General features: G+C 34.0%; 1 protein-coding gene across 1 annotated transcript in view; it reads left to right on the top strand.

Moving 5' to 3' along the window:
* Positions 1-16,475, top strand: part of LOC135138326 (nuclear pore complex protein Nup88) — a 123,835-nt gene extending 107,360 nt beyond the window's left edge. Inside the window, exons 3-9 of the mRNA XM_064068278.1 lie at positions 10,984-11,109; positions 11,158-11,427; positions 11,483-11,657; positions 11,707-11,938; positions 15,229-15,596; positions 15,815-16,287; positions 16,335-16,475. Coding sequence (XP_063924348.1) covers positions 10,984-11,109; positions 11,158-11,427; positions 11,483-11,657; positions 11,707-11,938; positions 15,229-15,596; positions 15,815-16,287; positions 16,335-16,401 — 1,711 coding nt within the window. The 3' untranslated portion in view covers positions 16,402-16,475. The remainder of the gene's footprint in view (positions 1-10,983; positions 11,110-11,157; positions 11,428-11,482; positions 11,658-11,706; positions 11,939-15,228; positions 15,597-15,814; positions 16,288-16,334) is intronic.
* Positions 16,476-18,575: the final 2,100 nt, after the last annotated feature.

Genomic DNA, 18,575 nt, shown 5'->3' with positions numbered 1-18,575 from the left:
TAATGTGACAACGGAACATTAAAACAACATTATAATCCCAATAACTGCAGTTTGAGGCGGTGTACTTCTAATCCTGCCCAACTTCAACAATTTCCGTTGAACTCTGACAATGTAGGAACCATCCCCTTCTTAACCCTATACAGAATCGTTAACTTTATTACCTGATGGTAATCGGAGTCGCATGACGTGATTATTGGTTTCGATGTGGCGCAGTCGGTGGGATATGTCAAACGTGTTACTGTCCCAGAAATGAGTTCACCGTCTTCAATAATGTGGCCACATACCCTCTTGGGAAAGTACTAAAGCGAAATCCAAATCAATCTGTCGAATTGAAAAATGGCCGTTTCATTCAAATCCCGGCGCTCGGTCCACTACGACGGTCCTTCCGGTATTTAAAAGTCTTTTATTGCCGGTAAATCTGCACCGCAAAAATTAAAATTCATTGTGCACCCTCGTACGTCATGATATATGACTTGAAAGGGGTAGGAAAATATACGGTAATTAAGAATCCTCCCTGTATGCTCTCCAAAAAATACTAATATATTTCGCTGTATCACTTTTATTTACGGTATCTTTACTCACGTTTCACCGTCTCTCTCCCTTCAACCCTCCGATCCGTCGTAAGGACAAAGACGTAACGTTTAAAATGTGACACGAGCGCCGAAAATTACGTTTAAAATTGTAATTTTTATCATTTTGTGTGTTCTTCGGGTCCCAGCGGAGACGTGCTTCATATATTTTTTAAAAAGGTCGAATTAATATGATGCCGTGGTTTTTTCGTAGTGTGTGTATGTGTGTACGTAATAATTTTTCGACTTGGTGGCGGCGCGGCGGTGGCTGGGGGCGATGAATATTCAAAGTTGCCTCGGGTAATTAAGAACACATAGGTTATAATGCGGAATTATGTGATTCCGCAAGCGAGCTTTAAGATTTTCCGGAATTTGCATAAAAAAGCAATAAAATTATTGCCGGATTAAGTTTTGGCAGTGCGAGCGAGAATCCACGTATCTCGACGGTTTACCGGAATAATGCCAGAGGAAAACTCCGGTGGTTATGTGTTTAGTTCGCGCTGGAAGGGCGCGAGGTGCACAGGAAATGCTCCTTCGGAGAACGGACAAGACGCTGCAATTGAAAGAGATTTTCATTCGCATTAGAATTGGCGCAGTCGGTAGGATACACCGAAAATTGCCCAAATTGTATTTGTAGGCGTTCTAAAGTTGCCTTCAAATTGGTCAACGAATTGCTTCCTTGGAAAAATAGCACAATTGAAAAAATTTTTTTCCCTTCGGTTCAGTGAAAAGTCTTGATGTTACGCATTTCAACAATATGTCTCTTAAATTCTTGCAAGGTTTGTTTTCCGGGAAAAAAAATGTAATTGATTCTTCTATTTTGTGAATATTAAAATTGTAATTTATTAGGAATTTTTTAAATTATGTTTATGGCCTTTAAAAATATTTTTTGTTGTTTCAGTAAATTGATATATAGATATAAATTACATGTCCGGTAAAGTGTCACTTTCCGGAGTAATACTCTGTGTGTTTTTTAAAGTTTCCTTCACAATAGTCAACGAATTGCTTGCTCAGAAATGCAAAGGTGATAGAAAAACTCGCTTTCGCTTTAGTATCATCTCAAAAATCGTAATTTTACGCCTTTCAATAATGAATTTATGTAAGACCTAGTTTTCGGAAAAGAGTCGTTAATTTCTCCAAAGAGAGTATATTAAAATTTTGGTTTTTAAGAATTTTTACATCCCAAGCGTAAGCGAATGCAATATTCTAATCGTGTCCGTCGGCCGACTCTTTACTTTTACGTTTTCTCGACATTTCATGCCCCTAGAGTACGAAGAAATAGGTCTCCTGTTTCCGTCTGTTTGTCTGTCCGTCTGTCTGCCGTCCCGGATTTTTATTAGCAAATAATCTCCGAAAGTACTGGGTCGATTGTTGTCAAATTTTGTATTTATATTAGGAATATCATGTAGATGGTAAAACGCTCAGCAAAATTTATCTAATCATCCCCACCAATAATGTGATGACGTCACTTCAAAATCGTACATAGTAAATGAGTTTTAAATTTTATAAAATAACATAGTCCTACACATGTAGTTTGTGACTCTGTCTTGAGTTTTTACCCGAAACGTCCAGATTTTTGGAAAAAAAAATCAAGAATGTAAAACAACATTTTGCAATTTAATTTTGAATGTGCAAAAGCGAATGCTTTAAAATCTTGCAAATATTTTAAAGTAATGATAAGCATGATAAATTTTTAATCGAAATATATTTTACTTTTCCTCTCCAAAAAATTGATGACGTCAGCTCAAAGTTTTGCCGAATAAATCCTGTCTAAAATGTGCAAAATATGATGAGTTTTTACTTGTGATTTATCATTGCATTTATATTTTTTAGATTTGCCCCATATTTTCTCAGAGGATATGTCATTTGCCAAAATTAGTCTTATCTCGGCAAGAACTAACCCCGCCCACCCGCCCTCTATTTTCTTAGAGGGTATGGCATTTCGCAAAATCAGTTTTATCTTAGCAAGTACTAGCCCCGCCCACCTACCCCCTGTTTTCTCCGAAGATTATGTCATTTGCCAAAATCGGTCTTATAATATCTTAGCAGATAGTAGCATTTTGGCAAATGACATACCTTTTAAGAAAATAGAGGGCGGATGAATAAGGCTAGTATTTGCTAAGATAAGACTTATTTTGGCAAATAACATACCGTCTGAGAAAATAGTTGTGCGGATGGGCGGGGCTAGTACTAAGACAAGACTGATTTTGCCTCTATTAATCTTCTAAAAACTTGTTAAATTAAGGGTGTTAAATTGCAAATTTCCACAGTAACGAGTTAAATACCTAAATCTGAGGGGGTGTTTATTTTTTATGTTTCATTCTATTTCAGGAGCGAGGGAAGTTCTGTTAAAACAACTTTCGATCAATTTTTTAGATTTGCTTATAAAGTGTGACTCAAAAAAAATTAATGAATCAGTCAATTTGGTTTATTGAATAAATCAAGAATTGCAAAACTGAATACTTTGAAGGCTTGCAGCCGTTTTAAAGTTATCATAAGCATTGTAAATTATTAATCAAAATATATGTTTATTCCCCCCAAAAAATTGATTACGTCATCTTAAAATTTTGCAGAATAAATTCTACCCAAAATGTGCAAATTATGATGACTTTTTACTTGTGATTTATCATTGTATTCCTATTTTTTAGATCTGTTCAAACAGGTGGCTCAAAAAAATTAATAAATGTGTCAATTTATTTTATTGATTAAATCAGGTGGCGCTCTAAACCATAAATCAAATTTCAAAGTCCACCATTTATTTTTTAAGCAAATGTTTTCATGATGATGTGGCGATTAAACTAAAAGAACAATTCAAAAACAAAACGGGGACTTTGGAGAAATTTCGGAAAGAAAACTGAGACGCCAGGATAAATAAGAAAATACGAAAAATTCGTAAATATCCTAGAGAAAACAATAATAGGAAGACACTTACGTGGCAGTCGAATCAACAAATCAGTGCCTATAGAATAAAAAAATAAATAAATATCAAAAACTAAGAACTAGGAAAAAACATAAACAAAGACAAGGGAGATATTGTTATGTTCAAGACAAAAAGTATGTTAAAAAATTATATTATCTACGGATCTACATATGGAATGAAAAAGAGAAAAAATAAGAACAGAAAGAAAAAATTTAACTCGACAACTCTAAATTTACGACAAACTACGATTAAGTTTCAAGGGTTTTGGAAAAGGAATACCAAAATCAATTATACTGGGTGTCTGGAAAATGGCGGATTAACTCAGCTGCGCTCCTAACAATCAATTGGTGAGTCTGCGAAAAACAGTAAAAAAAATCCTTCTCACATTTTGGTGGAGTTATAATGATTTTAAAATTGGCTCTTTTGTTACGTTTAACAACGAAACAACACATTCATTATCACAATAACTGGTAATAAAACTTTTAGTTAATATCTCTCTCGCGCATGACCATGTTTAATTACCATTTGACTTAGAATGTACAAAGATATGGTTGTGTTGTTTTTGTAATAATTTGATCAAATTCCATTTGACAACAATATTTGTCTGATACAAAACAGCAAAAATCGAGCAGTTAAAATATTTGACGTCTCAAAAATTGTCAAAAGTTTTCAAAACCCTACGTTCAAAAGTTCGCAGCTAATTTTAGGTCCCCTGGTGTTCTATTTTTGGGATAAATTTAAAGGAAACTAGTTTTGTTGCTGGATGAACATGAAAAAATCTTTTGAGTTAGTAGTTACTAAGAAAAGACTGATTTTGGAAAATAAGATATCCTCTAAGAAAAGAGAGGGTGGGTGGGGTTAGTAGCTGCTAAGATAAGACTGATTTTGGCAAATCATATATCCTTTAAGAAAATAGAGGGTGGGTGGGCGGGGCTAGTAACTGCCAAGATAAGACTGATTTTGGCAAATGAGATACCTTCTAAGAAACGACAGGGTGGGTAGGTGAGGTTAGTGGCTGCTAAGATAAGACTGATTTTGGCAAATGAGATGCCTTCTAAGAAAGAGAGTGTGAGAATATTGTGTTTTTAAGGTATTTTCAGTTTTATTTGGCCAACTGGTGCTGCGCCATTTTTGAAGACGTTTCATCAATATGGTTCATTTTTTATTTCATCGGACTCAAATGAAATAAATCCATAATTAAAATTATTTATTACTAAAAAAATACAAAATTAATAAATTTAATAATAATTTAAAAAAAGCTAAACATTAAAAGTAACATAAATTGTGGAATCTGTATTCCCAACTATTTCATCCGGGATATTACACTTTGTTGACATTTTGTCTCGGAAAATTCAGCAAAACAAACAATAGAAACAATAACCTTAGAGACTAGCATTTCATAGATGATCATATTTTCAATTAAAAATTTTTTTTTTCAACTTTAAACAATGAAGTGGAAATAAAACTCATTGCGACATAAGTCCGGTAAACTTTTATAATAACTTGTTTCAAAATTATAACATAAATTACTATTACGAATTTGAAAAAGTCCTGGGTGCCGCAGTGTTTTTTTTTTTTAATTCGGGAGACTTGGGTACCCATGGTGTATTATTTTGGGAACCCATGGAGTTTTTTAATGGGTTTTTAAATTATTTAAAAGAATTTTAGGAGACTTTAGTGTTCTATTTTTGAAAAATTCTGAACTAACCTGTTTTTGAGTTAATTTTCGCACCCCGTTTTTTTTTGCTTCCTGCTGGGAAAAGATTTGAAAGTGCCTTGGAGCCTCTAGTGTCTTATCTAAGCACTTACTAGACCCTCCCTTTACTTAGAGGGTATGTCATTTACCAAAATCACTCTTATCGTAACAGGTACTAGCCCTCTAAGAAAATAAAGACCGGGTGGGCGGGGCTAGTGCTTCCCACGATAAGGCTGATATTGCTAAATGGGATTCTCTCCAAGAAAATAAAGGGTGGGTGGGCGGGGTCAATACTTGCCAGGATAAGACAGTTTTTGCCAAATGATATACCCTCTACCCTTCATTTTCTTGAGAGCTCTGCCATCTGCCAAAATCAGTCTTATCTTAGAAGGTAGTAGACCCGCCCACCCACCCTCTCTTTTCTTCGAGGGTATGCCAGTTGCCAAAATGAGTTTTATCCTAACAGGTACTAGCCCCACCCACCCGCCCTCATTTTTCTTATAAGGTATATCATTTGCCAAAATCAGTCTTATTTAGTCAGCTATTAGCCCCGCCCACCCACCCTCTCTTTTCTTAGAGGGTATGTCAGCTGCCAAAAAATTTGGGAATACAATACTGTTAGTTTTGTTATTACACTGCACCAATCCAAGTTGATAAACGTGTCCTTGCAAAAATGTTGATGACGTCACCACAAAATCTGTAAAGAAAAAACGCAACTCGAAAATACGGGATATGTTTCATTGTATTTTAAGTGCGAGGGAAGCTCTGTCGACACAACTTTCGACCAATTTTTTAACTTTCAAAACTTCTCAATATTTTACAACTTTGAGACTTTAAAAATGCGTTTTGTTGTTTCAACTCTATATTTTGGGTTTTGTTTGGCAATTTATCAGATCTTTGTTAACAGGAATATGAATATTAAAATATGTAAAAAAGTTTTACATCGCACCCCTGAAACTTGCTTATTTACTCAGTAATATCATTATCTGGGTACATATGACTTTAAATAACTTGATCGTTATTTGATAGATCATCTCCGAAACTACTGGACCGATTGTTGTCAAATTTTATGTAGGTATGTTAGGAATATCGTGTAGATGGTAAAACTCTAATCATAATTTGTCTAATCATCTCCACCAACAATTTGGTGACGCCCCCTTATCATTATGCATAGTAAAGGTTATCTAAATTTTATAAAATAATATATTCCTCTTCTCGTGATTTATGAATCGTCTTTGAATTTTACCACAATTAAATAGATACTTTAGAAAAAAAAATCTGCAATATTTTCCACGTTTTCAAATATGGATGTAGTCGATATCTTGCTTATAAAATCAGATACTTACGATTGAGTTAGTTCGAAGATGGATTCTTTACATTGTGAATGGTATTATCTCTGTTTACCTTGTAGGGATTATCCTAATATAAATAAAACTTTGCAAAATCAAATTTTATCAGTTTTCGTAAAAACTGGATTCCTGATCAACAAATACTATTTCAATTGGTATCAATGAATTTTGCTTGAAATTGATAGACCTGTCACCCCACCTTACTTCCTGTTGTCAAAACTGATATGGTTAAAAAGTACGTCAAAATTTGAATGAATTATTATCAGACTGATTGTCGTCCGATCGCCAGCGTTATTGCAGTCTGGCCTACAACTTCGAGAATGCTTAATAATAATTACTACTTTTTCTAGGTTTTCCTCAGTTATACGAGTTCTCCTAGATGTTAAAATTCCTTAAAAATTAGAAATGACTGTTCAACTACACAATTTTCGTGATGATCTTGATCAGATAAACCCTGAATTGCATCAAACGCCACTGAGGTTGTCGGCCAGTCAAAGGATTTTATACTTAAAATTAAATAAATAAATAAATATATAAATAAATTAGATTATTATTATTTATTATAATAAATAATTTATTTAATTTAATTATTCTTTCTAAAATCACTTATTTTTTAAATTCAGCGGGTGTCGATTTTTTTCGTTGTTATTGTAGTAATTTTCTTGGTCGCTTTTTTAACAGAAACGAACGTAGATCTCAGTCCACTATTTATATGATGTTCCATTATTATACAAGTTGCAAACAAAATTACTTGATTATAATTTGCTGGTCACCACTCGTTAATTATAATATTTTTGTAAAATGTATACCATATTTTCGGACAGAGGGAGTATCATATATTTTTAAGCATTAAAATTGGCGCAGTCGGTGGGATAAACCTAAATTATCTAATTGCCTTTGAGATGCAATGCGTATTCCCTGGAAATTGGTGCAGTCGGTCGAATGTGCAAACATGTTCGATCTTCGCATTCCGAACTTGTCCCTATGTTTATCCGCTGGTCGGGCGATTAATACCACAGCACGAATAAATCATTCGACAGTGTGAGTCGTAAAAATGGATATCGCAACGGCCCGAAAACAAATACCAAAAAATTAAAACTGTTATCGACCACGTATCCAAATATAATAATTCAAAGGAGTATATCGCCATTCCCGATGGACCACTAAAACGTGGAAAGACGGAAAAATACACATTCAGCACGACCGCTGCGCTGGTCGGGACAGATAAAAAATCGACGGTTCAACGTTTGCACATCCGCACACACACATCCACAATTAGCAAGAGGGTAAGGGATTAGCACTCGAAGCGGTTCAAAGTCAATCGGAAATGCATCGGTTTTTATTGACTTAATGAACAGCGATAGCGGCTAGTGTCAACAGATTACGGCTTTTTTCAGGAAAGCGGAGTTAGTTAATTATTTTTTAGAGGCTTTGAAGCGTTTTATAGCTTGTCGAACATGATCCCTGGCGTTTTCGGTTTATGTGATTGTGCTTACGCGTGAAAATTCCATCGAATTGCTTGGTTGTGGACGATTACATGTAAATTTGAATAATAGGTGTATTTTAAAGGCCGTCTGGTATCTGTCAAGTTTTAAAATGATAAGTAATTATTACACAGTCACCATGTGCGTATTAAAAGTTAATACTGTTATTGTTATTTTTATAAAAAGCGTTAATGTGGTTCAGGTTATCCCACCGACTGCGCCACCCCACTAATGAGTAAAATCTGACCGCGTCTCCAGACAATTGCGGCCAGGCCGCCTCTGTGCGTGTCCCTCCCGAGGTCGAAGCTTATTTATATCGGCATAATATCCGCAGAAGTTTCCTCGACACTTAACCCAACTTATCCATTACCGCTGATGTAAAAACATGTCGCATTACCATTTCGGGCGAACGGCGGGAATAAAAATCATAAATCCTCTAGTTTACCACCGCCGACTCTTATTTTCCTAATTAGAATTTCTTTTCATTACTGTCCGGACATTTATTAGAAGGTTACGTAGCATAATTAATATGCGGCGTTCGTCGACGGCGTCCACGGCGGCACGCGACGTCTTCGTCTTGGACGCCTCGCGACGCCTGACGTCGCCGGTACGACGTTTCCAAGCCGGCTTATTATTATCATGAAGTTCCGTATTAAATTTAAGACTTCTCGACTCACTGATGCTAGATTTTTAATTGTTATTTCGCCGTGTGCCTTTATGGGTGTATTTAATTAAACAAACATAATGGTAAGTGGGGCTTTTAGGCTGCGTAAACGCTAAATTGGTTGGAGGAGGGGGTGAGATTTGGTTTTGTTTACTAATTTATTTATTTAAATCGCTTTTCTTGCTTTCTGGCTGAGGCGTTGCACTGTGAACACAAAGAAATACAAAAATATAGCAAACCATAATACGCACTAACTAAATAAACTACTGAAAAAGTTGTAGTCATAACATCTACATATTTTTTAATAAACCACCTAAGTTTTCTCTTAAACATTTTTAGCTAAATTGTTAGAATCTAAACAATTATCAAAATAATTTAGTTATAACTGGAAAAAATAGCCAAAAACGCTTCCAAAACCTGACAAAGTTTATTTCGGGAACAAAACGCTTTGTATGAGTTTGTATAGTTTCAAACCCGGTCCGACCCAAGCCTGAATTGCTTGACCACCACGAGTTCTTTTTTCAATTAATTTTGTGACGTTTCTAAATAATAAATGCGTGTTTTTATATATTTATTTATTTTTTAGGAGTAATAAGTTGGGCTAATTAGTTTAATGTTTGTGTCTGGGTTGTTTAATTCAAATTAAATTTTGAACTCAAATTCAAATCTGTGTAACTGTGTATAGTTATTTTAATCATACTATGCTGGATTAGAACCACAGCAGCATAATTATTTAATTCAGTTAGAATAAATTTAAACTTTAGTAGTACACCAATATTTATTAGAGATTTCATACAGTAAATAGGAATGCAACTTAAAGTCATTCCAACTTCGTAAGACTAGAAAAATAAAAATAGCGCAAAATATCAAATAAAAAAGTTGATACACCAGATGACTACAAGCTTTTTGGACTGATTATGTGCTTAATAGACAAGGCAATCCCAAAGCCCCTAATGTACGAAAAAATGGGTCTCCCGTTTCCGTCTGTCTGTCGTCTGTGTCGATTTTTTTTTAGACAGATAATCTCTGAAACTGCAGTGTTCGATTATTTATAAAATAATATTCTCCTGTACTTGTGCTTTATGAATCCGCCTTGTTTTTGTTTCTTATAGTTGTTATAATTTTTATTGCATACCTTCTTCATTCACATAATACTTAGCTACGTAAGCCTGACTCATAGACCTGTCCTTCGGCTTTACAAAGGTACGGTCCGTGGTTCGGTCCCCGGCGTCGTTTCCGCTTTTATTATATATTAATATTATACTGCGTGTGTCGAAATTGACACGAACATTGAAAATGTTCCGATTGTCCAATAGGAAAACTCACTAGAAACGCAGGCATAGCCTGACCATTCACCCGATTTCTCCTAGAAAAGTCACTAAATCTACGCGAAGAAAAGTGTACCATCCGCGCGCAATTTGAAATTTCAAAATGAATCAAATCTCAAGCGCTATGATAAATAAGTTTTACATTAGTCGAGAATTTTTGTAGTGAGTTTCGTTTGGGAGTCATAATTTTACTATACGAAAATGAATTTCTGGCTTCGAGTTGATGTTTTTTGCTACAAAAATGTCGCTTGTTAATAACAGAAAGCGATGTCTATTATCATTATACCTCTGCATTCTCATGAAAATTGTTTGAAATATCATGTTTTAAGTTTCTTGTTGTCGAAATAAGTCTACACATATTAAAAAAAGGCAAAATATAGCCCCGCCCACCCGCCCTATAGGAATTGTGATGATTTTTTCTTATTCGTCGTGAGCCAAGAAGGCGGAGCTTAAATGCAAAATCCTTATGTCTCTACGAGAAATTAAAAATCTTTTTGAGTATCGTGTTGTTCAAAGAATACTATGTATATTAAGAAAAAAATAAAGCCAAAGATTAGGCTGCACCCATACCCGCCCCGATCACAATTCTCAATTGTGATGATTTTTTCATTCGTTTTCAGATCGAGGGGGGGGGAGGGGCTTAATTGCCAGATCCATGCTTGTTTACAGGAATTTACCATTGTAAATATGTTTTAAGTTTCTTCTTCTGAAAAGACAACTACGTATATTAAGAAAAAAGGCAAAATATAAGCCCCGTCCACCCGCCCTATCCCAATTGTGATGATTTTTTTTTAATCGTCGAGAGCCAAAGGAGCAGAATTTAATTACAAAATTTTTATTATATGGAAAATGGAGCGCCCTAGGTGTTTAATTAAGAAAACAAAAAAATATAACTTAGCTAGATAAATGCAGCGCTATTTTTACTGAATTTGTTTTGTCAACTTTAATATAAAAAAAAATAACTTTTTTTCAGGAGTCACAGCTTAGACGAACGTTTGTTGTTCTGCAGCGAAGTGATTAAAGTCCGACGAGTCCGTTTTCATCCCGGTAGTCCCAAAAATGCTCACATTTTGGTTCTTACATCCGACAACACCCTCAGGTGAGTATCCTACCCAGCCAGAACGTTACTATATAATTTTTACTTTAGGTTATACGCCATCGAGAACTCCACAGCAATTAGTTTGGCCGCTTACCAAATAGGAGAGACACCACTTGGTGTATTCCCCGGAACTAAAACATCATATCTTGCCGCTTTTGGCGAAGTGGGAGTCGATTTTGACTTCGGGCAGCCAGAGCTCGACCTAGACACGAAATCGCTTTTCATCAAAGAAAAAAATTTCTCCAGTTTGGTATGGCCGGTGTATGTTTTACGAGGGGATGGAAGCGTCTACACAATTAATATACCCGCAGATCAAAAGTGGGATTATTCTGATTTTGGGTTTTCTGTCAAATACAGTATTTTATTATTCCAGAACTAAACCAACAGTTACTGGTCCTCTTCCAAGAAACACCCGACAGGACCCACAAGAAGAAGCCTGTTCAATTATTTGTCTAAATACAAATCCGGAAGTTGTGTGCATTGCTAATTCCAACGGTACGATTTATCATTCGACTTTACTGCCGATTGAAGAGGAAGAATACGCGAAGGTATACGAAAAATGGTGCATAATTTTTGGTAAACGTTGAACTTTTTTAGTTGAAAAGTGAAACTCCAAATACCCCCCAAAAAGAGCTACTGTGCTTTGAAAGTATAGAATTGGAGTTGGGGTTGTCGACTACAACGGAAGACAACGCATACACTTGTCCGATTTTTTTACATAAGGATGAATCCAGACCTGGACGGTATTTTGCGACGCATTCAGCTGGGATTCATTCTGTGTCTATCACGTGTTTGAAGGATTTGCAGATTTACATTAATGGGAGTACGGGTATGTATTCAAGACATTTTGGTGAAGAGAAAATCTTGAAGGTTTGCAATTTGGATAAACCTGAAATCGTTAAAATTTGTGATTCAAAATGATTTGGATCTCTGAAATTTGTTTCCACATAGGTCTGGAAGCTTTGTTAGCGATCATTTTAGTTTTTTGCAACATACGTTTGAAACATGAAATTAAAATTTCCAAAAAATTCCGGGTTTTGAAATTTAAAAAATTAAAATCGTTTTCTATATATCTTGTTCGTGTTAACATTGAATTGTCAAACTTTTTTTAACTAAAAATTTGATATCTTTAGTTGTTTGTTAGAAAAGTTGTGAAAAATTGGTGGCGATAGAAAAAAATCAGAAAAAGTCTTTCACAACCATTAATAGAATTTATTTAAAACTGTAATTTTGATTTATTTTTCGATATACTAGTGTTCCATGTAAAGTTTGATATATCAAAATTGTATTTTTTAGATGGAATACCATATACCACGTGTTTCTTTTATTTGATACAACCCCTGTAACTTTTTTTATTTTTAAAGATTAACATATAGTTCTTTGAGCAAGTTTGTATCATTTTAAAAGATCGCTTATGTGAATAAATGACATGAGTGTCAATTTTTCAAGCTACTAGATTATTGTCATGAATAAACTAAATATGAATTTTTCGTCTATTTTATTGAATAACTTTTTAAGTATTGATTTTAGAATATTGGTTGCTTTTGATTTTTTAGAAAAAATCAATCTTTCCATTTATGAAAAAATATACCTAGTGTTCCATAAAAAAAAATTGACGTCATTTCTGGTTCTACCGGAAGTGATAATAAAAATGGGAGTGTGTGAGTAGATCTTTTAAAATAATATAAATTTGCTCAAGGAATTACAGGTTTATCGTTAAGAATAAAAAAGAAAAAAAAAATGAAGCAACATTTGTATTTATTTACACACCGTGTATATTTGCAAAATGTCAGTTGTTTTATTAAGAAACAGCTTGTATTTTATTACTTCCCAAGCGTAAGCTAAAGAAGTATAGTAATCGAGTCCATCGGGCGAATGGCCACTTTTATGTTTTCTCGACGTTTCATGACCCCTACAGTACGAAAAAGTAATCTCCTGTTTCTGTCTGTCTGTCTGTCTATCTAGTGTCTGTATCCATTTTAATTAAATACGTAATCTCCGGAACTGCTGGAGCGATTGTTGTCATATTTTGTATGTATATTAGAAATATCATGTAGATGGTTAAATACTATCCAAAATTTGGTTAATCAATTCCACCAACAATTTTATGACGTAATTTCAATGAATTGTATTTAAAATTATTTGAATGTTATACAAAAATATACTCTATACTTCATTTTTTTCGTTAAATCTTTGCAAGTTATAACGTTATATTGCCAACACGGGATATAAGTCTTCGTGGCGCAGTGACTTTCTCGGGAAAGGACGACCTATGGTCGTGGGTTCGATGCCTAACTTGACCCTTTACTTTTTTTCTTGCATTGGTAATACGCTGTAACTACTTTTGCTTTGTGCTGTCACTAGTATTATCCATGTTGATCACAAATTTTGTATTAGTCAAATTAAGCACAAGTCACGCCATTTTCTCGAAAATGTAAAGAATACTTTATATTTGCTTTATATAATAATGATAAAATAAGAATTATAATATTCAGAACATTTTGTTCGATTGTGGTTTAATTGTAATATAAGTCCTCTGTTTTGAGAAGACAAACTCATTCAAATAAAACTAATTTCTACGTGACATTATTTCGATGTATAAACATAAATAAACACTTGAGCTTCAGATCGCTATTACCTAGTGCTAAAGGACATTTTATCCCGTTAATTCTGTGTTTTAAATATATGTATTTTACAATGGCCGTATGGCGCAGGGGCTGCGGGGGTGTTATTTATGCCTCTGGTTTTTACTTTACAGCGATTATCACAAAATTAAAATGGTAAAATCAAATTTTATAATTTTTTTAAACAGCTGGATTTGTCGGATTATACTTATATCCTCCAACAAATTTTTATTCGTCATATAAGAATAATAATAATCATATTCAAAACATTATTTTCCATTTTGGCTTAATTAATCATTTTAGTCCTCTGTTTTGAGGAGACAACTCATTCAAATTAAACAAATTTTTACGTGACATTCTTTCGATGTATAAACATAAACAATCTAAGTTAAGCATATACACTGATAATAATACACTCTTTTCCGTTGGTTATTTGCTATGAATAAATTTTCATATTGTCCGTATGTCTGCGCAGGGGGTTACAAGTGTCATTAAACCATTGGTTTTTAATATACAAATATTATCACAAAACAAAAATGTATTATAATTTTTCAAAGAAACGGAATTTGTTGGACTGTAGTTCAACAGCGAGAGGTCGAAGTAACCTTAGACCAATTTTTATATATTCTAACTTGGCTGTAGTAGGCTTTTTTTTACCCGGCTTGTTGGTGTTTATTCTTGAAATACTTAGTTCCAAAATCAACAACAACAAATTTGATGTCGAAAAAATAAGTTCGAAAATGTTTCAAAGTACAGGTGTCCCATGTGAAAAATATGGGAAAACCAATATTTTGCAAATATTTTCGCCCTGTATAAATAAACTAAAACACTTTCAATTCTTTATACGTTTGTAAAGGTGACCGTCATCTTTAAATATGTGTAGTGAAATTGAAAATCCGAGATTTACTTAATAAAAGAGACAAATATAAAATACATTCTTTGATTGTTATACAAGAAGGTTTCAATAGGCGGACAAATGAAAACGTGAAACCTACAGTTTTTAGTCCACAAGCTGTGAAACGTCAAAAATCATAAAATCAAACGTTAATCAAAATGAATATTTTATCGTTTGAGGAGTAAAAAGTTATCTGAAATTTGTTTTTCTTTATACAAAGTGCTGTTGACAGGAGTGCCAAGACTATCTTTCACTCTCTTCGCCAACCAACATGTAAAATTTAAGAAAATCTGTCAAATTTTCGCCAAGAAAAATCAGTTTCCCTAAAAAGAGCCATTCAAACCACCTGTGTTGAGCTGAACTAAGTTATTTCGTACACACGTAACATCACTTAAAATTTTGCGGCTAAATTGTACTTCAGTTTTAGAAAATATTGGCCCATAATTCTTGTTTAATGCAAAATCCACTACTGAGACGTCTTCCTTTCATGTATTTCTTACTTTAAAAAAACCTGTTTAAAATCTGAATTCTAATTACATATTTCAATATTGTATAAAATTTTTGGAAATTTACTTTATTGAAAAATTACCAAAATTTCAGAGAACCAACCTATGGATGACATTTTCAACCAAGAAAGCAAAGCTGAGTACCTCGTCTGCACCAAAACCTCGGCATCTGAGAACACAAACCCGATAATAGGCTTCGCTCTCTACTACGAACCCACATCGCTAATCGCTATTCTAGCAGACGGCAACCTGCTAAGCTTAGGAATCCTAACCGCTGAAATTTTACCAACGATCGAAGAACTAGAAGTCGAGGATAAGAAAGGTGACGTCCCTTCCCCACTCAAAAAAATGCTGCGTGATCCTTTCGACCACAACATCCAGAAATTGCTGCGAAGATCATCAAATCAGCCCATCTTAAAACTGGGAGGTGAAGGGAAGCATTCACAGAAGGAATGTTACGAGGTTAGTTACTGTTTTTTTGTTGTACTAGAGAAATACCTTGAATTAATTATAATTCTGCAGAGTTAGGACAGATTTTTATTTAACGTAAATTTCTTACTTTTTTAAAATATTCTAAGATGTTTGTATATACATTAAACTGACTTTAGACCATAAGATAATAGTTTTAAGTACCATTTAGCTTATTTATTGCAACATGTTTTAATCATGTTTATGTTTAGTTGTTGCAAAGAGCCTCCCAAGTCTTCCGGGAGTACTTCGAAAACCACGCGCGTGCGCGTGAAGAAATCGAAAAGCGAGTTAAAGCCCTTCAAATGATGAAGGAGTTCCAACTGAAGCAAATTGATAACATGAACGCCGAAAAACATGCACTAAGAGAAAAAGCTGAAAATTTGGCCGAGAAGTACGAAGATATTAAAGATAAGCAAGACGAAATGATGAAGAGGTGTGAGAAGTTGTTGGTGGTGGTGTCTCAGAAGGGAGCCGAACCGTCGGATTCTGAGAAGGAGTACTTGAAGGAGTTGGAGCTGTATAGAGACAAAATTGAGAAGTACAAGACGTCAATCGAGAAGTTGAAAATGAAGGTGAAGTACCAGAAGATACAGATTGCGAACTGGAAGGCTCAGGAAGAAAGGAAAGTGTCTCAGATGAGTGAAACGCATTCGAACACGATTAAGAATAATTTAAAGGAGACGTAAGTGTAAGGATTTTGTGTGGTAGTGAGTAAATGGTGTGTTTTAGGAGCGAGAAGATTCAGGAGATGGTCAAGGAACTTAACGAGTATAAGGAGAGGCTACATTTAAAATAGTGTTTTTACTTTTACTTTTTGTTGAACATCGAAATGTATGTATGAGTGGTTTAATAAAGTAATGATTTTTGTAAGAGATTTTTAAGTTACCATAACGCCGACGTCGCACGCGTAGGTATTTATAATTCTGCTCTTTCAGCAAAAATCTATTTTTTCTATTCCACGTTGTGTGTGGTCCGCGCAACGCCAACTTGAACATGTTTTTTGTTAGTCACATTTCATCTACAAACAATTACAATTAAATTTCTATCTCTCAACCTTTGTGTGAATCAGTGTAGGTAATGTAATTTAAGGTTAAGGTGCTGCCCACGTAATGAAATAGTTGTGTATGTTTAATTATTAAATAAGTATTCAAAAAATATAAGCACCACAAAGTCAGTATTTACAGTAGGTATGAAAAAAGTTTTCAATTAATTCTGTTACGCATTATTACTTATGATATAAAACAAAATAAAATAACAGAACCGAATCTAACACGTACTAACCTCATATATCACGTAACGAAGAAATTTAATGGTTAGTACAATACAAAATTCTCTGTTAGAGTTATCATTGTTTAGCTATAATACTAGTAAAAACCAAGACAACATTTCAAATAAGTACTTAAATGTTGAAACATTACTTTATAAAAAAACGGCAAAACATAAAGATAAGCAAATTTGAGAAAAATTGCTATGATTTTATAATAAATTGCAATTGATATACCTGTCTATCAACTTCTTCAGAAAACCAATACATTTTTAAGAACCAACAATACACACTAATTGTGTTGAAATAATAATATATACATATCATCTTCCAAAGATTACTATAATAAACAAAAATATCTGAATAAACTAGGGGCACTCAAGGAATTTTTGCCAAATTTTTGTAATTTGGTAGCTCAAATTGGGGTTAGGTATACTAAAAGATAAAATGATGTGATAAATCCTACGGTTGCGTAATTGACTTTTTGAACATAAAACAAAACGGAAGTTATTATAACAGACTAATTATTGCAAACATCTTTCATATCAGTCTGCTCTCTTTTCTCTTTTTAGCGGTTCATTTCAATTTTCAGATTTTGTTCGTTTCTCAAATACTCCTATGTTTTTCGTTTTGACGGATTGGGAATAGGAGGGATAGAATTTTCTAAGAATGCACTTCGGTCACTTGCGTCGTTGTCTTAAAAGAGATAACTAGGTAAAACGCTTGAATTTATTTGTTTAAAAAATTCATTTCTACTAAAATTTGCCCCTGGTTGACCTGTGAGATCTGCTTAGGATTCAGGATTCTCCTAACAAAAACCTTCAGCAGTTCTAAAATTCAACTGTACCTTATCCCTTTTCTTACCTTTTTTTCTAAGGCAATAAAAAATAGTTCCGCTAAATCGTATGGGGTTATTTTTTCATAATATATTAGATAGAGAGAATTATAAAATTGAATTTTGCAATGAAATGCAAAGAAACGTGCTACGCGTATGTTTCAGATGAGTTTCTCCTTTACAACATGTGATGACCTCGTTAATATTTTTGTAAGAACATTCACAACAAGTTATCAATTTGGTTAGATGCATGTAATATTAATAAAAACAATGTTATACTCCCAATAAAAATGAAATGAGCCGATACGATCACTAAAATAAATTGACTCATTAATTAATTTTGTTGAGGCACCCTGTATAAGCAATTCCAAAAAATATGAATCCAAAAATACATCGCAAGTATGGACTCATCATATTTTGCACATTTTAGATAGGATTTATTTGCCAAAATTTTGAGATGACGTCATCAATTTTTGGGGAGATGGGTTTTCCAGAAAACTTCTATCACAGAACATCTAGAAAGGAAGCATGGGTTTAAAGTGAGGCCACCTTCGGGAACGAGTCAGTCTCAGCCAACAAGTGAAGTCCAGAGTGGGAGAAGTAGAGTCTAATCAAATCCATTCCAGTCGGAATTATTCTGTATATAATTCCTGTGTAATTAGTTGCGTACATTGGGGTAACTAAGAAATACATTGTTGAGTATTACTACTATCAATCAACGTAACAGTATGTACGTACGTATTTTTCCCGTTTTCTGGATTAATAAAACAAACATTTTACTTTCAATACTTATTTCATTACTTTCTTTACATTAAAGATACCTTTAAAGTAAAATCGTTGAAATAAAATATGGAGACCAAGCTAACCATAC

Source organism: Zophobas morio, unplaced genomic scaffold, assembly GCF_036711695.1.
Source record: "Zophobas morio isolate AGI-343-1 ecotype UQ-CSIRO unplaced genomic scaffold, CSIRO_AGI_Zmor_V1 ptg000030l, whole genome shotgun sequence".
Taxonomy (NCBI): domain Eukaryota; kingdom Metazoa; phylum Arthropoda; class Insecta; order Coleoptera; family Tenebrionidae; genus Zophobas; species Zophobas morio.
This window is presented reverse-complemented; position numbering and strand designations above follow the sequence as displayed.